At 38.3% G+C, this 26,691-nt stretch overlaps 1 protein-coding gene across 2 annotated transcripts in view; it reads right to left on the minus strand.

Annotated features, from left to right (window-relative positions):
* The window catches only part of cpne4a (copine IVa), a 79,988-nt gene extending 56,749 nt beyond the window's left edge, over positions 1–23,239 (minus strand). The window contains exons 1-2 of one of the 2 annotated variants that reach the window (XM_064344691.1): positions 22,949–23,239; positions 9,178–9,358 (exon numbers count right to left, since the gene is read on the minus strand). In XM_064344691.1, coding sequence (XP_064200761.1) covers positions 9,178–9,348 — 171 coding nt within the window. In that variant the 5' untranslated portion in view covers positions 9,349–9,358; positions 22,949–23,239. Of the gene's footprint in view, positions 1–9,177; positions 9,362–22,948 lie in introns of both variants that reach the window. The other variant, XM_064344682.1, reaches the window with a different exon arrangement.
* Between the last annotated feature and the right edge of the window lie 3,452 nt (positions 23,240–26,691).

The raw sequence follows: 26,691 nt of genomic DNA on the forward strand, positions 1-26,691 counted from the left end.
AGAACAACTGTGGAGGTTTTTAATTGAAGTGAAATTTGTTAACTCAGCACCCACCATTTCTGAAACTATGAAAGGACAAGAAAAGTTGCGGGGTTAAAGTATGCTCCTGTGAATGAACCGAAAAAATCACTTGAGTCATTTAAAGCCCAAATTGTACATGACTTTGCAGCCACAGTCTCAACAATATGAGCCTTAAAAAAAAAAAAAACGGAGTGAATATCAAAAACAATCTGTCTCTGGGTAGACAGCATGACTCCACATTCCCTCTGATTGCAGACACAGAGTTGTCTCTCTCTGCTAAACTTCCCTCCACTTGCTGCCCCATGAGGGTTAATGTGCCTGTCAACATATGTCCCACCTAGCCAATAGTACATTTTATAACTGTGTTTATAAAGAACACAATTTATGGCCATGAACTGCATTCTTTTTTTGTTCCCTGACACATCATCAACCTTGCTTTGTGAAATAAAAATTGTACTCTGAGATGGGGAAGGCCATTTATATCTGCTACTAACCTGTTAACCTGTTAGCTACAACAGCTACCTCTGAATAAGGCCATACTGAGTAATGCAAAAGAGTAGTACTGAGGTACTTCCATTTTTACAGAGGGTGGACAGGCCCACGCTCCTTTGTGTTTTTGCTTTATTCAGACAGGGGAAAGCAGAGACGGTAATGGACAGAAAAGGGATGACAGCTCAGAAAGTGCCATGGCAGGGATCAAAGCCCCACCTGCACAGGGATTCGCATAGGGCTCGACAGTCTGCTGCCATGCGCACAGCAGCACACATCCTGCTCTTCCCTTTGGTTTTTATTCCACTTACAGAGTTGAGTCAGAGTTCAGTTTTCTTGCATTGTGGCTGTTATAGCCAGTAATGTTGATTTGTGCATGCAGTTTTTAAATGTATTTTTTCTTCTTTTTTTAAACTGATTTGCTGGTGGTTTAGCTTGATTTTGACTAAAACTAATATTAAGTTGCAACTGTATTAATTGAGAAGCAGATTCTACCATTACAAATATTTCAAGAAAGTAAGGCGGTAATGCTTTAACAACTTGTGACTGAGTTAAAATGCATTGAGGCAGAGGACGGAACTCGGAAAAAGAAATTGTATGAAATTTAAAAAAATGCAACTTGAGCCTGAGGTTGCTAAAGTTTTGCTTTTAAAACCGCTGGAAATTGAAGCTCAGCAAGTGGGAGGTGTTCAGTCTTTAGGTTTTGATGCAAGATATTACATCCACATGGTTCTCCCTTTAACTGGGGTTGACATGTACCCTTCTCTTTGAGCCAGTTGCTGAGGCTGTGAATTGACCAGAGAATGTCTGAATAATCCTGTTGTAATTCTGCTGGGAAAAGCACAAAACGTTTGTTGACATTATAATGAGGAGGTAAGGAAGGCTATAACTGATCCCCAAAGCTTATCACCAGACTTTCTGCCAGTATAAGAAGCAAGATGGCCAGACCCATGTGGGGTTTGCTAGAAAGCAGTGCCTGTCTGACAGGTGCTGTAAAGCTAAGGGGGTTTGTGATTTTTGAAGAATTGAAACCCAGAGAAAGATGCTTTCTCTTTATCTGAACATAAGGTTCTCCAGGATTCACATGCAACACAATTAGATTGTGTTAAAGAATGTGTCAGTTCAATCTTGTGGTAAAAAGCATAAAGGATTGAGTCAAGCTGACCTTAAATTCATACTCCCAGTGCTATGGACAAAAATGTTTGCAAATGGGTGGAATATGGTGTTGAGGTGAGGCATGTATAATTCTTCTGCAAAAATGCTGATGCTCATCCAATCAAACTTGAAGGGCTCACCCAGGATGGATTTTTGTATTGACTGCGTCAGCCCAGCAAACAATGTTAGCTATGTAAAGTTTTATCATTTAAGCACTATTGCAAATTCCCTCGTTTGAAACATGCCAAAGAAATATCCACTTTTGTGACCCCTGATGGCTTACACCAGTACTCAGTCATGGCTTTTGGGATGCAAAACCTAGCAGCCACATTCCATTCATTGATTAATCCAGGGGGGCACAAACTTTTTCAGCGATGACCCAAATATATCAATCCATGCTTTTCGCAACCCAAACTGATGTCATTTTCATTAATCACAATTAATTCATAAATATTGACAACTGATATTAATAATTGCTGACAATGGACATGTTTTTAATACCTAAAAGCTAAATGAAAGAACAAAGTTTCTGAAATTGGCAGGGAATTAATTACAGAAAGTACAGTCAAATTAACAGAATTTAATGCTTTGTCAATGAAGCATAGTATTGGCAAAGTTCTCAAAGCTGCCAGAGAGAAAACGGTAGGATAAAAACATTTCTTCTCATTAAAGTTACAGTCATCGTCCGTGACTTTCTTTTTTATTGGGACGTATCAGCCACTTATCCATTTCCAAGAGGGAAACTTTGAACAAAGTTCAAGTGGTAATATTTCTAAATATTGCAAATATTTGAGTACAGCCAATATTTCAATAAAGTTTTTTTTTTTTTGATGTCCAAAGCACAAAGACCATATCGCAATGATTAGCTAAAGCCATTAACTATCTTGCATTGTATGAGCAATAAACAAGTGAATTAGGAAGAATCGATGCTCAAATCCCATGTAGAGCAGTAGGAATGATATACCTGTCAACATTAAAGCAGGCATTTACATAACCATATGAAATACACTATCAAATGCATACAAAAAAATATGGTTTTAACTAGTTTTATTTTTTCTATTTAGCATTCATTTGCACAAACACAGAATAATATTAATGAATATTAACACCTTTTCCATACAGGCCTAATAAGGGCGACATAGCTCAGGAGGTAAGACCGATTGTCTGGCAGTCGGAGGGTTGCCGGTTCAAACCCCGCCCTGGGCGTGTCGAAGTGTCCTTGAGCAAGACCCCTAACTGCTCTGGCGAATGAGAGGCATCAATTGTAAAGTGCTTTGGATAAAAGCACCATATAAATGCAGTCCATTTACCATTTAATCACCTTGCAATGTTGCTGTATGCTACATGATACAACAACCAAATAGATATCCCCATGACCTAAGTTTGGCTGGCCGACCGACCCATAGTTTGTGCACCGCTAGCCTAAGAGCATCATGCACAATACATTGAAAATAAATGCACTGTGGGAATGCCATATTTGGTGTAAATCTGGGATAACTCATAATAATTTAACATCTCAACAGACATCTCCTGCGACATAAACTTGATTAATCAATACTGTAAGTTCAAAAATACCATTTGAAAAAGACCCATTCCTAAATCAGTGAGCCAGGTTATCATCTACAACTAACTATTGCTTTTATGAAGCTGCCCAATTTTACTACGTGGACATAAATTGCCAGGAGAAAATTTAATAAATGGGATTCCATTCCCCAAAAAGTCACACTTTACTTTGAACAAGTAGTTTTCTGGAAAAAAAAAGCTTTCTGATATAATGTTCTTAAAATACCATTCTGTAGCAGGTGTGGAATTAGGACATAATGTTTCTCAAATTAACACCTACTGAACTGTAGCGAAATCATTACAAGAGAAAACACACTCCTGCACAGTGAGTGAAATCCAATTTGCATAGGTGAACAAATTGTATTTCTTTAAAGGACAGCAAAAGGGACTCCTAGAATAGAGATGAAAAGGACTCAGGTGCACCTCCAAAATGTGCTGGGAAAAAATCAATGGAAATGGCAGAGTCCCTCAAATGTTAATTTCATTTTAAACAGACACATATTGCCATCCATAGTTTTACATTAGCTCTATACTGATGTATACTGATGTTTCAAATGCTCAAGACCCACAAAGTGGGCAGTAACAGTGATTTTAATATCTCTTATTTTAACGTGACTCTTGTTCTCACTGGTACCCTTTTTGATGATGTATGCCCCACCACATAAGCATTAATCATAATTTATATTTTTGGTCATGCATGAAATAAAGTCCCTGATGGGTTTTTTTTTTTTTTTTTTTTTTTTAGAAAAGTGAGACTACTTGTAAATAATTTATGGACACAAAGAACAAGCCTAAATCGTATCTAAATGCAAATTTCTTCCATATCATTTGGTGGACTGAAGCATCTTTTTTGTCAGTTCCTCACCTGGTGCCTGTGAAAGTACGTTTCAAGGACTACTGTGGTGTATGGTCATGCAGTTTTCAATGCAAGAAAGTCTTGGGTAAAAAAAAAAAAAAAAAAACTTACAGCTTAACAAGTGAAAGTTTAAACTGGTCAAAGTTTAAACACTTTTCAGATGTTCACTGTCTACTAAAGCATTTCACCCAGCAGTTTAACCCCTGCATCTCATGCTGAATTTTGAAGCAACAGCAAAGAAAATGGTTTGAGAGGCCAACACTGCTCTTTCTGTTCTTCAGGAAACTGGCTCTTTTCACTGTACTGAGTCCTACAGATCTATAGAAGCCAAAAACCAATTAAAGAAAAAGAAAAATCTCCTGCAATTAAACTCCTGCATAATTATTTCCTTTGCTGTGTCAAGAGTAATTGCAGACAAAAGAGGCTAGAGGGAATTGAATCACCATTAAAAGTAAAAAAAAAAAAAGTACACTGCTTTGTTATTTTACAGGGATCTGTTGATAGCCTTCAATGGAAAATACCTATGCCTAGTACATCAGGGATCAGATGTGAAAGGGGTCCACTACCTCCCACTTGGCCTGTTTCCTACGTTTCTCCTAGGGTCATACAATCAGTAACTGATTGCATAAAAATCGTATTGGCCTAGAATTTCATGTTTTCATTCAGTTTCAGTTTTCAGTTGTGCAGTAAAGCACACAAATTCCATCTAAAATATTGCAGCTGGGGAGACCTCTGGGAGAATTCAATCTAAAAAGCATAAATGCTTGGGGAATATCTGCCCAGCTGATGCTAACATTTAAAAAAACTTCATAGTGGAGAGAGAATTGCTATGTACTTATAATTTACTGGGGAATGAATAAAGGAAATGATCATGCGAATGCACCTCAGCGGCCCTGCTAACTAGCTCCCGAGGTACGCAGAGTAATCTGACAACATACCGGAACAAAAGCAGAAATATTCTGACAGATGATGATGGCAGTGTCGATCATATATGTCAATCACTATTGGGGAAGTCGGCAAACTCTAATTCGCTGAAAATGGGATGCCTTAATGGAAGCAGAACGGTTGGCTAAGACTGTCTGTAGAAGGCAATCATAGCATTCAGCTGCTTAAGCTTGTTGGCACGCCTCAGGGCAGATAGCCGATCTCTGCGCATCTCAGATGACCGAACTCCAGTTGGCCTCAGAGAGCCCCAGCTGCCCATGGATGGAAGAATGACACCATTTCACAAAATGGGTGGGCGGACATAGAACTGCTGCTTCATTTTGCCTTCTTGGATATCTCTTTTGTGTTGTTTGAGGTTGTATAAAAGTCTACATTACAATACAGAATACAGAATAACTTCCCAACTATCACAAAATGGTTTTTATTTTATTTTTTACATTTTTTACTTTAATTTTTACTTCGGTGCAGTAGGTTTATGAAACTTTTTAAATGTATTTTTTCTATCCCCAAAGCCACAGCTTTCCAATTAAATTGTAAATAGGCCTTAATCACGCCATTTCTGCTGCCACACATTTCAAGAACACAAAATCACAAGAAAATATCGCTTTGACACCCCATATAAAACAATGCTGTATTTTCCTAATTTGGCATGCTGGGTTCAAGGAACACCGGCACTAGACCCCTGTGGGTCTTTTGCACCAGCGGCACTGTGGTTCCCAGACGCTCGTGGAAGGTAAGAAACTAAAACACAGGATAACTGTTTGCATGGCAATACAGTATTGATTATTTGTAAGGATCTTTAAAGATGCATGCATTTACCAAACCTCCAACCATACATCCTGCATTTAAAATCAATCAGATGTTCTTCCTAGACATGCTAATTGAACAGTGACAGAGCCCACCCTGGATAACTTACAACTTACTGCTGCATGCCTGCGTAGAAAAGCACAGGGGCTGACTAGAGCTGAATCACAGAGCCAACTTTCTTTCTCTCTCTGTATGTCTTAGTCTCTTTGCCTCACTCAATCTCTCTCCCTAGTCTTCTTTGTCTCTCTGTCTGCCTCTGCGTTCATTTCAAAGCCAAAAAGAAAAGGACCTGTTAAACTTGGTACTGTCTTGCATTAGCAAAACAGTCCTAAAAGAACTGTGAGTCCTTCTACCTGATGGGCACAACCCCCAGCCTTTTGAGAGTAAACATCGGATTTTATTTTTCAGTAAATAATAAATGTGCACTTCACATCATATTCCTTGGTATAATTCATTCCATGACACTTTTTAGGCCTGCTGTTCACAAATGGTCTGTTATTCTCATTATTACAGCGAAATACTTGAGTGTCAGCAATTGTATCAGAGAGGTCATGTGACCTGAGCTGGACCTGTTATTAGGTGATAGCAGCTCATTAGCTTCCCTCTGCAAAGCCTCCCTGACTTGTGGCCATGGTTATCTAACAGCGACAGGGGCGGGCATGAACATATTAACCTTTTAAAGCAGATGATTGCTGAACACTTTCAGATTTGGTCTAGCAAATGAAAATATCACAGATATTCAGAAGAAGAGGATTATGACAAACTCAGCAGAAAACATAGGAAGATATTAGTCACAAGGGAGGCAAAGATACGACAAAATTGAACACCTTTTTGTTTTTTTAGTCCCCCCCCCCCCCCCCTCCATTGGGCCTCTCTCAAATATTATGTGATTTACCTTCATTTTAATTGCAGTGACAATTTCGGGAAACGTGGGTTGGGAATTCAAATTTCTTTGCCAACTTATGTACAGGATTATTAAGTGGCTAGATTAAGTGATTTTAACAACCTCTGATTCAACATATCACCAAAAGGATGAAAATAAGGTATCACATAAGGAAATTGCTGTTTACAAACAGTAGCAGCTGAAATGATTATGTATCACAGAGTTTGCTATTTGCTTTGTTTTCCGCTTGTCACTGTATCATTGTTTGTCTTTTCCCATTACATATCGTGTTGTAGCCATCTAAATTTTTCATGGCTTTTCTGAAAGCACTTTGTGACAGTTTCTTTGCACATGAATGCTACATTGAGAGAATGTGAGGACTGACGTATCCACTTCATGACGTATAAAGACTGCAGAAGCTTTGATGTTGCAGAGAAAATTTCTTTCACACAAAACAGAAAAAAATTGATCTGCAGACTCTCTGGCTCATTGGAGAATGTATGGCAGTAAAGGTGGGTGGGCCAGATGGACTGTGTCTCTACCGAAGACGAGAAGCATGTTAAAAATCCTGACAGCTTTCCAAACTTATTTTCATTCAGTGTCATGACATAGATGTTGACTCAGTTGGTGCTCAAACTCACAAGATAGCAGCTTTTTCGGGGTTGTTGCTCTGGAAATTATTAAGAACATAGAATTTGTGGAAAAGCACTCATCCCAAGTGGATCCTTTTGGCAAAGCCCTGGTGTTGGAGCAGCTGGTGTGGCCATACAATTATCATAATTTAACACTCTGCTGTATCTTTCCCAGTGCTGTGCCTATTTCTAGACATTATTTTTAGATTTGCAGAACAGAAAATCCTTAGGAGTGGATGTAAAGTTCCATATGACTTGTGAAACAGCCAAACCGCATTGACCCCACTATAATGAGCAACTGTGAAGGAATCGCTATTTGGAAGAAGCCGCTTCTTTTTTATGCGTGTGAAAATGACAAAGCAAGCATGGGCTCTAGAGCCCAAAACACACTTAATTTATAGTCAATGATATCATGTCCTTGTTTGGATAAGGTTTGGTTACATGGCTATAATTTGCTATATGGGATATTCAGGTTTAATAACCTTTCCTTTTGTCTGTCAACTTTGCCCCTGAGACAGATATCACAGGAAGTTATGTTGTAACATTGCAGATGAATGTAATGTAGTTATAAGAAGTTTCCAAAACACCCAAATAATTTGTAAATAAAACATGGGCGTTACTTTTACTTTAATAAGCTGAATGTCCTTGATGGTAAAACTTTAAAAAAGAACTTCATCATATCTTCAATGTCAGCATGCAGCAATCTGAATTCACACAGTAAGATATGCCTTTCCAAAATCCCTTCTGGGGGTTTAGGACTGAAAAATGACTAGAAATCCAATGTGGCAGCCTCACTGTAGCATGTGCATAGTTCACACACTAAATGATGCCTAAATAGCACACACACTGAAGTGTAGAGCACAGCTTAAATTGTGATATATTCATAGGTATAATGATGAAATCCTAGTATGACCATTTTCTATAAGGCTCTCAAGAGAGAATGGAACTTTAACAGAGTCAGATTTCACTGAGCATTTTATTGAAAAAAGTTGAGAAAATGGATATGAGAAAAGGAAGGATGTCTATCAAACCCAAGAAATGGAATCACAATAAACAGGTACTAGATAAAACTACTGAATGACTTCACACTCAAACAACCCACAGGGGCATAGGCTGCCTGTGTTTCTATTTTAAAAAATGTCAGACTAGTAAAATCAGGCTGGCACTGATTGTAATAGACTGACATTTACATAACTTTTTTTTTTAGAAAACAAATCCTATAAATGTCCTTAAGGATATTTAATCATGTAAAACTGATCAGACTCTAAAAATGCAGTTTTCTGGATTCTGAAATATTTGAAAGTAAGCCTTGAATAAAGTGCAGAAATCAAACACATACCAAATACAGGGCCTTGGAAGACTATTTAAAAAGCTTGGCACAGCCAACACAACTCTTAATATCGCCACTTTACAGATACATTTCCATAATCAAGATCATAATCATTGTCATAATAATAATTCTGCAATGAAATGCAGTATGGGATACATGAATAATGCATGTTTAACAGGCTAAAAATAGTAACTGGTTTGGATGGATGTTTCTGTGGGAAGATTCCAGTCAGGAATCTTGGCTTCTCAACAATTATACAGTTCTTTCAGTTGTGCCCCACAAAACCAGGCCACAGGGTAATATATTGTTGACTGGGCCCCTTGTAAGCTCATACATCCTTTCATCCATGCTACTTATATTTGTCTAGACAGAACCAAATATAAAGTCTGCTTATAATTCTGTCAGCGATCATATACATATTAAACTAATCCCTCCAACTCCCTCTCAGCAGCTCTAATATAAGGATGCAGTTTGAGTGAGAGATCAGGGTGCCTACCTCCAGCCACTGTCCGTGTGACTGCATCTTGAGAACGACGCAGGGGTCGGGCTTGGACAGGGTGTCCCTGTCAGATATCCCCTTGCACATGACACGCAGCTCCACCTTGGTCAGGCAGGGGCTGCTGAAGAGGCCCAGGGAGTTGGCTGCGGACTCATAGATGTTGCTCATTTTCTTTGTGCTGCTGGGAGGAGGGATGCAGGGACAGAGGAAAGGGACAGCTCAGTCAGACGGACAACTTGCATAGGCCTGTCAGCACAGCAGAGGGCAAGAGTTCATTTGGGCACACAGATAGAGGGTCAGAGGAAATGGCTGGTGGACAAGAGACATTAATGTTACCAACCGCAAGATCGATCAATTTTTCACTTGGCAAGATGCCAAGTCACACAATTTAGATCTGTTTAGATCTTTAGAAATGCGCGGTAACATTTACGAGTTAGACCAATTATGTAGTGGAATTTTACAGGTTTCATTAATGTGACATGAAAGCCACTTCTTAGAAAACCAACTGATCAATAGTTATGGGTTACTCAGCATTTCCGTATATACCATATATGGGGAATGCTAAGCAAAACTGTCATCCCCCATACCAATAACATGAATACTCAACCAAATTTGATGAAAGAGACAAAATACACAAGGTTGAAATTGAAATGTGCTGCCCTTAGAAGAAATACATTGTTAGCTCTATTGACTCTATACATCTATTGACTCAGGTAGGGAGGAAAGAGTCCTAATCAAACAGGCCCTCGTTTTGTAATTGGATTTAGATGGATGTTTGTAGGAATGCAGCCAGGTGGCTTAATAGCAAGTGACAGAGCAGAATAGAAGTCCTGAGGCTGACAAAAACAATTGAACACACCTTGGAGAGAGAGAGAGCAGTAAGATTGATTTAACGTTACAACCAGTCAAACACCCTGCCCCCCCTCCCCCCAACCAAGCCCATCACCAGATCAAGCAGATAATGTACAAACGTCTGTTTATCGTATTATAAAGACCACATTATGTTGTTTAACCACTGACAGTCTGTAGGCAAGAAGTGGTTTATCTCGATGGATTTCTGTCCTGTGATTATACAATAAATGAAGCAAAAACAAAAAGAACAAGGATGCCCACACTTAATCAAACAAGGGGGATGCTGGCCATTCTTAAAGTCCAGGAAACTAGATTCAAATAGTGGTTATGGCAAATGATTGTCTTCTTAATATTTCTTTCAAGTGTTTAACCCAATTATACCTATTTAATTGTAATAAACATTCAATTTTTGTGCCCTGTTCAGCAGATGAGGACAGGGTGGGCATGTATCCTGCACTCATTAATATTCATATCCATAAGACACATCATGTAAACAAATCCTCCTTGCTAGGCTAGAGCAGGTTGTCCCATCCAGTAACATTAGACTACCAGACAACATGAAAGATGACCATTGTAAAGCTAAACCTGCAGATCATTCAATGTATAATAATGCTGCAACACTGAGCTACTGTACACTAACATTAGACTCGATAGCATTCTCAAACTTCGGACATTACACTCGAATAAAGAAAGGCCTTAATTCCACATATCTAAGCTTGAAAGCAATTTAATTATTGATAGTTAATGGTAGGACTGCTTACCAGTTCATTATGCATCTGTTTTGCAGTCTTAGGATTTTAATGACATTTACCCAGTTAACACCGCCCACTGAAAACCTGGCGTTTAGCCAAGGGGGAAAGCAAGCCAATCTCAGCACAGGGTTTTCAACGTTTTTTTTGTTTTTGTTTTTTTTTGTTGCAAGAATCATTTTAAACTATTTCTGGGTCATTTGTGAACGCAAAAAAAGTATCACAACAACATATCAGCAGATTTTAGTTTCCTGGGCCTTTAAGTTATTTAATTGTTTCATTAGAAGAAAAATTTTCAGCATCCACCTTCATTAATAGACATACAGTAAGTTATGTTAGCTTCTTCAACCATTATTTCTCATCTCCTTTGATCATGATTATGAAAACCGCATATTAAATAATCTTATGAATGCTTAAAGACAGACAAAAATGACATCTTAAACATAACCCGCAGATCTTCAAACTCAATAAAGCACTAAAATATACATGGTTTGATCAATTGCATTAAATTCAACCTACAAGTACAACGTGCAGCAGTGAGACTTGCACTCCCTGCAATCCAGCTGAATGGTTCTCGCTCGTCCCGACCACAGAGTTTCTCCACCCTAGCTCTCTAGTGGTGGAACAAACTCCCCATTCCTCTACGAACCAATCTGTCATTGCTAAACTTTGCCGTAGTCTGAAGATGCATTTCTAGCTATCACTACTCTGCAGGGAAATCTAGGATTGCTCTTATCACTTGTGTCCTTCTATCTTGTTCCTCTAGCACTTTCAAGTTACACTTGTATCTCCATCCAGCACTTATATTGCACTTGTATCATCTAGATGTTGTAGTGTGTCGTCATGCCTCCTAGTTTGACTTACCATAACTATATCTTTCTGACCTAGCCTATGCTTACTGTGTGAACTGGACTTAATGTGTTCATGGCCATGGATAACTGTTACATAATGAGCATTGCACCTTATCAGACTTGTGATTTGTAATTGTAACAATGACCATCAGTATGCACTTATTGTATGTCACTTTAGATAAAAGCGTCTACTAAATAAATGTAATGTAAAAGGGGAAAAAAAAACATTCTTTAACTTCAGAGAATAGAAGACTGATATCTGTAGATATAATAAACAGAACAGAGTGCTCTGTTGTACAAAAAAAAAAAAAATCCCCTTTCCTTCTACTCTTATATTGACTACTATGTTGTACCTAAGCCATGGGGAACACCCAAAGAAATAAAAAAAAAACCTGTCACAGTGGTCATATTGCTTGGTAAAGTGCTTGCAATGATTGGAAGGCCCTGCCAGATGGGACCATACCCAAATATTTGTTCAAGTTCAAATCCAATTCCTCACCTGATATAGAAACAAATGTAATTCTGGAATGTCAGGAGATGGTCAGATGCTTTATGTGTGCACCTACTCTGGACAATATATTGGATATGGTTTGAACAATCTAATAAATCTATATATGTGAAACCTACACACTTGTGCGCATGAGGTATGTGTCATTTAAAAACAGTATATTTTTCAATCAGTCTAACAGTCAAACAAATTTTAACTGTCCCTATTCCACAGACATGGACCCAATAATAAATGTACACAATCTTTTAAAAAGTAATATCAAGCTTTTTGTGTAGAATTTAAACAATTTAAAATATTTATAAGTACTTGAAATAATTTAAAGAAATAAAATTGCGATCCTTCTTCAACTACCCTCTGCTCACTGTTGTTGCAAAGACAGGACGGCTGAATTATGATGTCTGGGAAATGAGGAAGAACTCAATCATAAGATAACACCAGTATGATTTCAATCAATTTATCATGTCTACAGCAGAGCTATAATTATTCTTCTCTGACAGAACCTATATTAAAAGTCAGGATCGGCAGAGAAGGATAAAAATGAATAAAAGCCATAACTAGGCCCTCCAGGTAGCCCATCCAGCTAAAGCACCAGAGAGATCTTGGTGCAATGACACAGTGACACGGGCCAAAGCCCGTTATGGCATTACCCACAGAGGGAGATCTTTTATGGCAGGATTGTCCACTCCTCACCTCCTCTGGTCCATCAGGATCACAAATGACTCCTATAGTCACCCAGGTGTCAGCATTCTTACATAACGCAGATGTATTCGGTCTTGTGCAGTTATTTTATGCAGTTGCAGTTTTAGCATCCTTTTATGTTTCCATATGGATTTTAGCAGTGTGAATTCATAATTTGTATTGTGCTTCGAGGTCAGCTTAAAAATTTTATTGGTGGAACATTACACGTACCCTGAGAATGGCTGTGAGCGCATCCACAAATTCTCCTGAAATAACAACTCTGCAACTGGCAGTTATAACAAACATTGAAGCAGTGTGATCCTTTTTAATGAATTGTTCATTCTGCATGCTACAAGCTATTATGTATGTGTACTTTTTCTCTAAACAGTTAATAAAAAAGAGAATCAGCGAATCATATATAGGCAACACATTGTACATGTAAGTTGTTACAAACATTATATATTACTTGCTGCCCACTATCTACTTGCTAACTGTATTTAGGAATGGCTTTCTAACAGCAATATCAGGCTTAGAATAAGGAACCCTATATCAACTGCACATGATAATGAAAGTTCAGACATGCTTTAACTACATCCACTGAAATAATTATTCTGCTAAGCATTATTAAACACACATATTAAGCACAGCATTTCATATCCACTATCAGATGGCACCGGACTTTTTGAGGGCTCTCTTCCCAAAAGCTAAAAATATTTCTAGAAGAGAAGATTCTAGAAGAGAACACCAAAAACTGTCTTTGGTTAAATGTGGGCTTGCATTCCAGAACTGGAGTAGATAAGCTTGAGCAGAGGGATCAGGCACTCAGGCACTCAGGCATGGACAGTAATGTTTCTGCTGTGAAATATTCATCACAGAACATTCGCTCAGCCCCCCTAGTGACAGGAAGTAGGGTTCAGCCCAGGCTGTCAGAACTGGCCTGTGGAAAAAAAAAAAAATCCCACCATGGTTATAAACTGCATTGCCATTCTATCTCCCCTATACACAGCAGAGCCACTTTGCTTTCTTCAGGTTTTGTGTTCTTTCGCCCCAGAAAATGTGCTGTAAGAACTTGGGTGCAAATCCTGGTGCGAATGAGGGAGCTGCTTGCTTGGCAGACATTTAGGAAGAGCTTTCAAAGGCTGTCCTGACTCCAGGACTAGCTGGGGAGCCACTCGGTGGATTTATTCCAAGCTGAGGGAAGCTTTGTTGAGTCTGGGCAGAAAAAACCCAGTATCACCTGGTAGAACGAGGAATTACGATCTCTGTATAACCTGGAAACCCACAGAGGGCACAGTATTTAGGTCTCATTCAGCACCCCACGTTTCTGTCCTATACATGGGATGGGCTGACTTTTTAAATAGTACTACTATTATTCTTTGCTGGTACTTATCTAATATTATCGATTACAAATTCAAGACCTCTTTCCGTTGTTCCTGCCTGCTTGCTGTTCCAGATGGCAAATGAGTTTCTGAGGCTCTGCAGGAGGGGGGCTTGTTATACATGGCTCCCCCCCGCTAAAATAATATCTTCTCACTGCTAATGAAAACGCATCACCCATCATCACTCATTCTCGTGTCATGCCGTCCTCTCCCATTTCCCATGAAGCCTAGTCTTGGGCTGGGCACGGTCCGCCAGCCACATTCTCCTGCCTCAGCTGATATCAGCAGCATCTGTGCTTGGGATCAGGACCAAGTTTAATGATGTCTGTTTCCTTTATTTGTGAACCTTTTTATGAAGGTGTGGCCTTTTCCCCCTTAGCATTCCTTCTTTATGTACCGCACAACAACTTTTGTTTTGTCACGTCAGAATTAGCTCTGGAATAGTTACAGTATATTACTTGCAGTAGTTCTGCTACAAACCTATGGTATTTTCTGTTTCTTACTGTGTCCGTGTAGTACTGTAATCCTAAAACACACATAGATAACAGATTTAGATTTCCTGCCAAGGAGTCAAACCTGCTATATTTCAGCTATAATTTAAGTTCCTTAAAAGCTAACCAACATTGTCACAGCCAATATAAAGCATTCCCTCCAAGTCAGCCACCCATTGCACACTCAATTTCGAGTATGTCACCCTGTTCACTTTCCCTGAATGTCTCAACCTGGACACAACTTCACTGAATCAATACTTCACCCAAACCCAGATGGGCTTAATAAAAAATCTTGCATCAGCATTGTGACACATCCTCTTCCTTTTCTGAAACTCAGTTGTGCCTGAATCTGTTTGCTCTTTATAGTTCTGTTTACATAATGTGCAACTACGTTTCACAAGCACAAACAAGCACAAGCTTGTGTCTGAACACCGACATGGACGAATTGCATTTATATGCAGAATACATGCCGTAAATAAACACATCCATATGCATACCCATGCTGGGAGTGGCAGAACACACTCCTCAGTATGGATGATATGGATGGATGATGGATATTTATTTAGCCAAATTTCCTTACACAAATGCAAACACACACGAAAACTCACACAATCTCTCTGGCATCTGACCACACACACACCATGCACACAAAAACAATCATTCGCCTCCCCGATAAGCCACGACTTTATCTGCGAATCCTGCAGGCATCCAAGCAGTTCTCATAGCTAAAGCACAATAGCAGAATAGCCCTGGCTCCATAAAATCCATTCTCCATGTACAGCATACCAACATATATTTCTGGTAGATAATAGGAGATAAAACAATGAACTACAAGCTTTACATTTACAAATGAACACAATTCCATATATATATTGACTTGTTGATAAAACAATTTCATGTTTCAGTTGTATTCATAGGTTAATACCTAACCTCACATGAATAGTTTTTTTTTTTTAGCTTTTTTTCTTCCAGAGAACTTCTCTAAAGACTGAAGGTACTACCTAGGTTTCAATTTATTTTGGTCCAAAGTCCCTATATTAAATAACTCACTGCCATTAAATAGTTATGCATCCATTGCATTCAGCTATAAACACAGTAAACACAGCACTTTGTGAAAGGCTAACCACAAACTTGGATTTTTCACCCTTAATAACTGAAGGCATTCAAGTGGTTAGAGAGAGGAATTGATTCATTTTAAATCAGGGCAAGCGTGTAGCAGGTAATGGGCGAGGCAATTCCATTCTCTGGTATGAGAAGGCTCTATGCCTGTCCCATCATTTGCTCCCTCCTTGGGAATGTTTTGTTTTGAAAGCTAATACATTTGTCCAAAGTGATGAATGTTTACCTAGCAAATGCACTCAGAAGTTAAAGTGAGACATGCCTATTGAAATGAATGTGGAAATCAACCTTTTTTTCAAAAAACCAAAAGCAAATATGATTAAGCATCAAGGTGTGTGTTCATGTGTGTTTCTGTGCATGTAAGCATGTACATATGTGTGTATGAGTTGTGATGCAGGTCTGGTTGTGACCACCGTGTCACGTGGTGAACAGACTGAAACACAAATAGGGGGTAACTACACTTGTTACCCTTTATTCAATCCTTGAACTGAAAATAATAGAAAGCCTTTTGAGAATAAGAAAAGCCGACCTGGTGCCCAACACATTCAAGGCAAAGTCGGGCAAAAATACAAAATCAACAAAGGAAAAGGGGTATGAAACGCAGGGTCATCCAGGAAACCAGCCACACAGTCCAATAGGTGAAAACCAGGCCTTTTTATAAAAACCAATATTTGATAATTGAGCACAGACATAGTGATTACCATGTATCACAGCTATGGTCATACCTGTTTGTAAGGCTGGTGGTGCCTCCTGGAGAACAGCATCATAACTTCCTTCCTGGCGCCTGTGTGTATGTGTATGTTTGTGCGCATGTGTACGTATTGTGCAGATGTTTGTGTGCATGGGAATGTGTGAGTGCATGAGTGTGTCAGTGTAGGAAATACAGGGCCTCTGCCTTACATCACACATATGAAACCACAAATCGCGTTTCTGATACCCATCTGCTCCTCTGGCAGCACAGGACACCGTTCCACTTGTGATTTATTTTGCAGGCTATTGAAACAGTCACAACTTTCTTAAAATCTGCAGAACAGAATAATGGTGCAACACAATGCAATGCGCTCAAAGCAACGCGTCTCCAAGGTAGCAACAGCGAATTCAGTTTCACAGCAAAAATGAAATGCACGTTGATCCCGTGAGAACGTCATGCAGAGGTCATTGTGCCGTTCAGTAAATATGTTCCTTTCTTCTTCCCTCTTGCTGTAAACTGTTCAAAAACTACAGCTTCTGAATTCAATGGTGCTACAAAAATTAACAGAAAATAGGTAACACTTCTGGGCCAGGTGCTTGGACTGATGGTGAATAATGACAATGCCTGGTAAATTACGATACTGCTGTTTTTACATTCCTCTAATTCTTATTTTGCTACCAAAGAATGATTAAACTATTCAGCATCACATTAAACACACCTCATTAGTCTCTTTTTCCATTCATTTACCTTGCCGACCAGTGTAATTATTCAGTTTGACGTGATCTGCTCATCAGCTGTAACAATAAATTGTTGATGCTAACAAGGCCACCAGCAAATTTACAAACGATAGCTCGTTATTCTTCAGACAGTCGACAAATTAGGCTCTGAATTCACTTATAAATAGTGGAAATAGAAAAACAATGCGACTCCAGACGCACTTGTGAACCAACCTGCTATCACAGGTGTGTCAGAGCAAAAGATTGTTTTCCAATCACTAATGGGTTGATGTTGACATTACATTAATGAGTTGACAGTCTCAAGAGAAAGACATAGTTAGATTAATACCACTGGCCCTGAAGGTGTAAATTGGTACCACAACCTGTAGCAGATTGTGCTGTCAGAGACAGGGCCTTCAACAACACGCTAACAATCCTGCCACCCCCCACCCACCCATGCAGGTGCGCACACACAGTCAAGCTCAAACATTATAGCATATATACACAAGCACGTTGCACAATGAGCAAGCAGGGTAGATGTCAATGCAACAAGACTTATTTTTATGGCAAGCCAAACCAATGTACTTACAGATCTCGCTAGTGAGGTGCCTGGGGCCAAAAACTAAAATCTTCACCTTATCTGAATTTAGCTGGAGGAAGTTAAGAGACATGCAGTCCTTGATCTCAGCTAAACAGTCCTGTAAAAGGACCACATTATTTCATACGACCACTACACTGCAATTTCACTGGCTTGTCATTCGGCCATATGTTTACAGAAGTGCTGGAAAAGTAATACCTGTATAAAGGTATGATATGAGCCAAAATACCCAATTTCATTTTTTGTAGGAGGAGTGTGTTTTTCAAATTTTCTTTGATGGAAAATATGGCAGACTGTATGGGACTTTGAGGAAAATTTGTTCCTCATGAAGAGAGGGACCAAATGGGAAGGGGACCAAAAGGCAAATGGGGCACAGGAACATCAATGTTATCACATGCAATACAGTGCCACCAGGTGTTCAATCTGCACCATAATGTAAAGGATCCAAGAGTTCAGCTATCCAAATACGCCTACCAAGTTTGGTGATTCTGGGCCATTTCAGCTCATAGTTATTTGAGGTGAAAGCTGAGGAAAAATGACATTGAAAAGAATCATAACAAAAACGATGGGGTTCCGGAAGCTTTGCTGCTTCGACCCCTAATTATAGAGCAGAGCCTAGCAGATGTTAGCACTCAAGAGTCTGGAACGGCACAAATCACTGCCTTGGACTGGCAATTCCTTGTGCGGCACCTTCTGAAATCACACAGTTTTCAACTAACAATGGTCCGGTAACATAATATATGTTATACATAAAAACAAACCCATTCAAATTTTCTTAGAAAATTTATGAACTATTTATGAACTCACAAGCAAATAATTTCTTTCCTAATAAAACACAATCAGATTTAATAAAAAAATAAATTTCTTCAATTTTGGTTGAGTTAGCAGAGAAACTACGCATACATGTAGTTGTCCAAGAATGAAAAATGTTAGCCTTTATGAACTTAATTGTTTTTTAAGCATGTGAGTTTACATACAAATAGAATGGAGATATCAGCAAGGGTCGATATTTTCTCTCAGATCTCCAGATGGTATCATTAAACTGACATCATAAACACACAGAGGAAGTCTAGTATTGATTTTGCATCCAATTTTACCAGTACATTTGGGAATGCACATGACTCACCACAGCAACACATGCAAACACGCAAGTGTACACACACTCTTGCTTTTCACTTTAAAAGCTGCAGAGCTGCCATGGCTACTGTACAACAGGAATGACATAACAAGCAGCTGCCTGGTTCCCAATCAAAAATACAAGTCACTAGTGAGCAAAGAGGCTAGGTTTATCCTGCCACTATCTTTCTGGGACGCACTGTGGCTACTGACTCTCTCACACAATGAAGACTGGGGCATCATTACACTATGAACGAGTGGGCTTAATTGGATGCATAAACAGGGCAGGAACCCTGTTTCTCTTTATTTTTAGTCTGGCTTGAAAGAGAGGAGGAAGATCACACGATGAGGTGTGAGTGAGGAAGTGACGAACATGAGAAAGAAGGCTCATTGTTCTCGGCCATGTTCGGCTGGTAAAATCCTGGTAGAAACCCGGTGGATAGAGTCAGCCTTTCAGTTCAGTGTGATATTTTACGCTCAACCAAAACCCTGATTGATCCTTATGAGGAGCTACGATCAGTGATCTCTGAGCAATTAACCAGCATGAATGCTAACTGCTGATACAGAATGCTCATCCATAATCAGACATGTCCAGCAGCAGCCCTCTTGCCACATTCAGTTGAATTCCTGAGACAGAAGAGCACCAGTTGACACAAGCATCACTTGTGCCACATATATGGCAGTGGTGTATCCCTTCACAAACCTGTCACAATCTATATTTCCAATTCTCCAATCAAGCATAGCCTTCTCCAATTGAGTGGACCTTGGTTTCTCCTGACTAAATCAAATCATTCTCACTTACAACAACCCTGCTGCTCATGCATAATATGCCAGATAGATATATGCAAACTGCATCCTAAAATGTTGGTGGCATTTTGTTCAATGTACCTGAAGCCAATCAATGTCAAGCAGGGATACAGCTACGTGTTACCAGGATTTTACCAGCAAAACATGGTGAATGATAAGGGAAACGTACTGCAAACCGACCAGTAACTCCGGTCCCTATCTGCCTATCCAAATCAAACTGAAAAATGGCTAGTCTTCGAAGGCTACTGGGCACAGGGTGGCTTCAGTGGGTTGGCTAAACGCTGAATTTGGGACAGTTAGCCGATAGTCAGAAACCAAAAGTCCAAATAGCGTACCCGCAACAGAGAGTTGAATCTTCACCCAGAGTAGCTTCAAAAATAACGAAGGAAAAATAGCAAATTGAAATAACAAACTTGTGTCCCAATGGAAGGATCTGTAGTACAGCTGGGAACACACAGTCTAACTGGAGCACTATATGGTGAGCAGAGGGCAAAAAATGCATCGAGGTCAAGAACGAGTGAATAGTCAAACACAAAATCCAATCCAGTAAACAAATCTCAGCGGCAAGGTGAGAATCGGAATCAAATAAAAGAGTGAATGGTCAGAAACTCAAAATCATGGGTCAAACAACTAAAAGGGCTAAGGCAAGATTCGGAGTTAAAGGGAACGAGTCAGTGGTCATACACAAGATCTAATCAGCAAACAAACCAGAAAGGCTACACAGGAATCGAAATCAAACAAAGCAGTCACTATACACAATACACCAAGCACATGTTCAAAGAGCTAGTCTCCGCTGATAGGTGGCAAATGGAAGCTTTTTCAAGCCGAGTAACCAGAAACGGCCAATCAGATGACAAACCGGAAAGACGAAACACACACGCAACAGAGACAAATGTAAACACAAACTTACAACAGAGGTCGTGACACTTGGGTTTGGGATTACATTCACTTTCTAAATCAGTGTGCCATATGGGTTTTATAGAGGCAAATAAGCTTGAAAATCCAAATAATTGTTTTCGTAAAACACAGTTCTGGTGAAGTGAAACTGAATTATATGCTTACATTCTGTACCAAGCACAAGGTCAGTCAGGCTTCTACATTTACATTAGTCTGTCTATTAAAAAGCCGGAGGGTCCATACCACACTTATTTATATTACCAGAATAACAAAAAAGAATCACAAAGAATGAGGGGAAAATATGGATTAAACATGGTGAAATTATTAGTTAGGGAAAACATTGAAAATAAAATGTTCTTAATTTAAACAATGCAGCCTAACTGTAAGGGCAGGATGTAAGTCCTTAGCTGAGAATTACTCTGGCATAGTATTTGTAAAAGATTTTTTTTAAGCCACTTTGTCTTCAACCTCTGCATTGTGCAGAACAAGAATTTCTTTGGATATACAAAATCATTATGCTCGCCCAGATATAAACATTACAGAGTGTGAAGATGCGTAGGCGTGTTAGAGGAAGTGCTTGACATACAACATTTCTTTAACTATATTATAAATATATCTCTAATAAACTATTTCCAGCAGTGATTCTCAGACATAGATGAAATGACAGAACAAACTTAGCACAAGGATAAAAACATGAATTTTTAAAATATGAGCTTCTTGAGGGAAATGAAGGGAGTAATGCACACGGTGAAACAAGGATGAACGTACAGGGTCACTGTCTGTAGGTTAGATCTACATAAAATCTACATGTATGGTTACAAGCCCAAGAAGGCATTAATCAGTCTCAAATAGATCTGGATACACAGCAGTGTAAATTATGAACCCTTCCAAAACTTCTTTTTTGAAAGGTTCCAAATTTAGAATTATTACATCTTGTAATAAGCCTACTAACTGTTTTCTTTATAGTTAATTCCTTAATCAGCTGAGATAATAGTGAATAAAACAGAAATCATTTAGTGTCTTAAACAAAATTAAACTATATTCATTCATAACACTTCAATAAATTAAAAAATTGGTGAATTCTACATCTGATTATGTACACTATGTTTTGTATCAGCGAATCAGTTCATTAATTATTGACAATGACCACTAACAGTTTAATTTAAATTCTGAAGATTATAAATACTAAATCGTCTATTTAAGCATACATCTGTACAGTATTAGAAATCCACTTTAATTTACTGCGTGCTTCTGAAAATTCACAGTGTTCTGCTCCAAAGAAACAATTACTTTCCTTTCTACAACTTAGATAATAAGTTAACAAACTTGAGAGCACATCTTTAAAAGTAAGTCTATACATTCATTGGAGATGTAACTACCTTTCTAAGACTTGCACTTCACCTAACTCATTTTACACACGCGTACGCACGCACGCACGCACGCACGCACACAGTTCTGTTGTGGGAGCGTGGGGGCAGGTATTGGGGTAGGATGCGCTCTGCATTTGTTTACGTTTTTAAATAAAGATCTTTACACGTTTGCACACTGCTCATATCTAATATCAATAACAACTAATATTAATTTCCTCATAGAGTCGGCTACATAACATCTACCACCTAACATTTTTATTATCATTGTATTATTATTGTTGAAGTTGTTGTTGCCATTTTTGTTTTTGTTGTTCTGTGGTCAAATATCCATACATTTCACGAAAACGATAGAATCTATGGGTGACAAGCTATCCGCTAAAATATGCATCAGCTATACTGGTTGTTCACATTGTTGTTTCCATGAAGTTCATGTAGGATTTAATTCTGCAGGACTTATTGGATGTTACCTGTGCTGTTTGTTTTCTCTCTCTCTCTCTCTCTCTTGACTTCAGGAGACACTATCATAAGTGCATTAGGTGACAGATGAGCATAAGGCAATCGTGAAATTTGAAGTTTAGGCTACTTTAAAAATGAATTGAAGGTGAGAAAAGTGATCAGAGGTTTATAGTCTATTCTTGCTATAACTTGAAACCGGTTTTAATGTGTAAACATGTACGCTTTTCTCCAGAGACAACTGAAAAAAAACCCAAATTAATTTCACATTTATGGCACTATACACATTCAGAAAACTTTCTGCACTTTTCATTAAATATAATAATGCCTAAGCATCATGAACAACCTTTTTAGGTATAAGCTACAGGTTGACTAAACACGCTAAAAAAAAGCAAAGCCTAGATATTATATCATATCGTTTTTTAAATGCCCACGCGTTGCTCGCTCCATCATTAAACAGCGAACAGTGTATGTCGGTGCAGTGGTAACTCACCTCCAGCGAACATAAAAATATCCCCACAAGATGTTGGCAAAAAAACTTCCTTGTTTAAATGCTACGATGTGAGGAAAGTCGACTTTGAAAGGCGAGCGCTCCGTACAAGGAGACTAACTCCATTCTCAAATCACTGTTTGTATCAGAGCTTGGAGAGCCAGCCCACTCCTGGGTAAATGGAGTTTGTCTCACAATCCGAATGCTCGTCTACTCTCTATGAAAGATGGTTAGAGCGAAGTCTCAGATTTTTTTACACTTGCTCACTTTTGCACCGATGCTTTATCATACATGGTAAAGATGCCACAGTCACTGCTCTTTAACGACACTGCACTCTAGTGGGAGATCATTTAATTGCATGCTTTAAATTAATGGGGACTTCCTACCTCACTACATATCGAAAATCTGCCAAACAGTCTACAAAAATAAATAAAATTGCGCTATGCTGGAATCAAGTTATCGTTAAAGACTTGTCATTCAAACTGTTAGCTCTTTTACAGTGTGTTAAGTCGTATCAATACACATCGAACAAGCCCATAAAAGATAACGGGCAGTGTTGCCCTTCCTGAGCGTTTTTTATTTTTATTTTTTAAAATGATCATTTATCTTCCATTTTAACCAATAAATGCTACTTGTGTTGTTCTAACAGCAAAGCTTAAATAATAATTTGGTTGATTTCCATTTTTTGTTTCCCCAAAAGATAAATGTTGACTTGTTACAGAATATCACTGGAAAAGATGTGCAAACTAAAGTGAGACAGGGTGTGAACCGGTTACTCTCAAGAGCATTGGCATGTGGGCAGTAAGGGCTAGATTTGGCCAATGCTGCCAACTGAACAGAAGCATCTTGTCCGTTGTACACCACCTGTTAAAGGTGTTGCGAGGTCGGCTGCCTCTTGTCTCCTGCTCACAGGGTTTATGTGACAGGGAGCAGCCAAGTGCAACACTTGTCAAGGGCTTTCACGGTTGTCACTTTGGATTTTTTTTTTTCTCTGAAAATATGTGAACCGTTTTTTTTTTTGTTTTGTTTTGTTTCTTTTTTTTTTTTTAATTATGTTTACCATGGCTAGCTTTTGAAGTCATGAGTGTTAGTTCTATAAAGACTCTTGATGAACATGCCCACGGCAAACAACACTTATAAATGGCCTTTATCAATGAGTGCTTTTCTGTTGGACTTTTCAGTCCCAATAAAATAAAGCAAAATATTAAGTGAAATATGCAAAATATTAAATATCAAAATTAAAATATGAAGTGTTTTGTACCTACTATGTATAGATCAGTAAAAAAAAAAAAGGCAAACCCAATGAGACATTAATAATATTCAATAACTTGTAACAGGATTCCACATTTTCAATGAAGATCTAATGGCATGAGAGTTTCTATGAAACAGAAATTTATGGGTGGAAAAGTTAGGAAACTTTAGCTTCCCTTTTACTTGTACCCACTGCAAGTGCAGAAACTATACCCTAGACAAATAAATTAGTTCTAACTGGGACTCCAGAACAGTGGGATGCAATGTGAGCCGATTTGATTTGTCCAAGGGATAGGGTATATGAGTAGACCAGTGTTTATTGCATTATTGCTGCATTGGTCCTACAAATGCCCACAGGGTACCTTCCATTAAATCAATACTAGCTATCTTGTAGTACAGTGTAGGAAGTAGAAGGGGAGGTACAGCAGCAATACAGGAGGCACAACTTGGGATTTTATATTGTGGTGAGAAGAGGGGCAATAAAAAGTGATCCCTGAGGCAAGCTCAGATGGAACAAACTCTCTGTATTTGTGCTTAAAACCCAATAGTATTGAAAATGACTATATAGCTAAACAACATTGATGGATCATAAAGGACATAGTCCAATATATAAGGAAAATAATACAGTATATAGTTTTATTAATCATATTATTCATAGAGATGAAATGAACTGGCACACAGCCCAATTTTTCAGCAAGACCTTTCTCAGGGGAAAGAAACAACATTTTACTTTAGTTGAATGCATGATTCAAAATATATAGCAGTTAGTTTGAAAACATGTTTTATAAATAAGCTCTACACATGAATATTCACTGAGTGAACACCAAAGATAAAACAAGTTCAGGTAACCGACTGTACTTTCAGAGTGATTAACACCCAAAGTTTAAGGAGTTAAACAATAGGTTATTAATCGAAAAGGGTGATAACAGAAACAACATGGCTTTCTCATGAATATGAAGACCTTGATGGTGGATAATAAACCTGTCTACCATTATTTTCTCCTTTCATTTATTCAAATTGGAAATAAATTATGCAAAGTGCAAGGAGGGAATAACTATTTTTCTGAGATACAATGAAGCTCATATAAAAGCATCACTCTGTCTGATGCTGGCATTCCACTAATTCTAACTTTGACAGTCATTTCTATTCTGTATTCAAACATTGTTTTCAGCTTATGACCATTACCCTCTACGTCCAGGGAAACCAATGAATAGTACATTTCAGTTATTCTCCTTACCCAGTTTAATATATGACACTTTAGATTTTTTTTTTTTTTGCGTGCTCAGCCAGGACATTGTCAAGCATCATTTATCATTTATTTGAGAGTCAAATTGATATGCATTGTAAATAGCAATGTTTCCAACCATAGATTATTTTATCCTTTATTTGTATCCAAATAAGAGGCATGCATTTCTTCTGCAATTACAGCATTGCTGGGGCATATTGTGCAACTAAACATTCAAATGAATATTTATGAGAGTAACTACCCAGAAATGTCCATCAATATAAAATCTTTGAAGTGGGTGATAGAATGGTTGTCATGAAGTCCTGCATGATACAATGTCATACTTCATCATTAGCAGTGATAGATGACCACACCTCATGGCTGAAATGCAAAATTTAGTACCAGAAGAAAACATAAAATAAATAAATAAACTGGCCAATAAATGGCCCAGCAACATTGTTGTCACATTATCATACTTCTACAATATCACAAAAACATTGTCACAGTCCACATTTTTTGGGTTATATGAGTATTAGCATATGCTAACTTAATGTGTAGTCTTGGTTGTCTGCATATCCATTTGTACTTTCATATATTAAATTTACTGCAGAAGTTTAAAATTCCTTTTCATCCAGAAATACAATCAGAGTAGGACATTCAACGTCAAGAAATGAGACTAATTGTCAAGTCAAGGACTAACTGCCAAACTCTCGCAGGATTCTAAAAAATTACAATGATTAATTAAAGCCTGTCCAACTCAACCTCAGTAATTTAGCAACTAGAGGCCACAAATGCAGTGCAGTACTGAAAAATGTTGATTTAAGAGGAATAAATTATTGTTAGTGTGGCATAGGTTTTGTTTCATTATAGTCATTTACAGGGATAAATGAACCTATTTTTCAATCAACTTTTCCCCATTTTTAATCAAAACCACAATAATAACCAATTATTAACTCTTGTAGGTGCATTTCCCTTGCTTGTGTATACTGTAATGTTAATATAATCCCACAAAAAGACACTGAAACGCTAAATCATTAGTATTATTAGCCTATTATCATCATCATCATCATCATCATCATAATAATAATAATAATAATAATAAAATTCGATCCACATGGAAATATTGTAGGCTAATTTGAGACATGCAAACAGTAAATTAAACACCATATAGTAACAAAGGCTCAAATTTGTAACTTGAACGTTTGGATGAAAGAATAGGCCTGCGGTCTTTTTTTCTGGTGCCGCATGAGACATCACCGTTGCCGGACAA

The sequence above is a fragment of the Anguilla rostrata genome, chromosome 1, assembly GCF_018555375.3.
Source record: "Anguilla rostrata isolate EN2019 chromosome 1, ASM1855537v3, whole genome shotgun sequence".
NCBI lineage: Eukaryota > Metazoa > Chordata > Actinopteri > Anguilliformes > Anguillidae > Anguilla > Anguilla rostrata.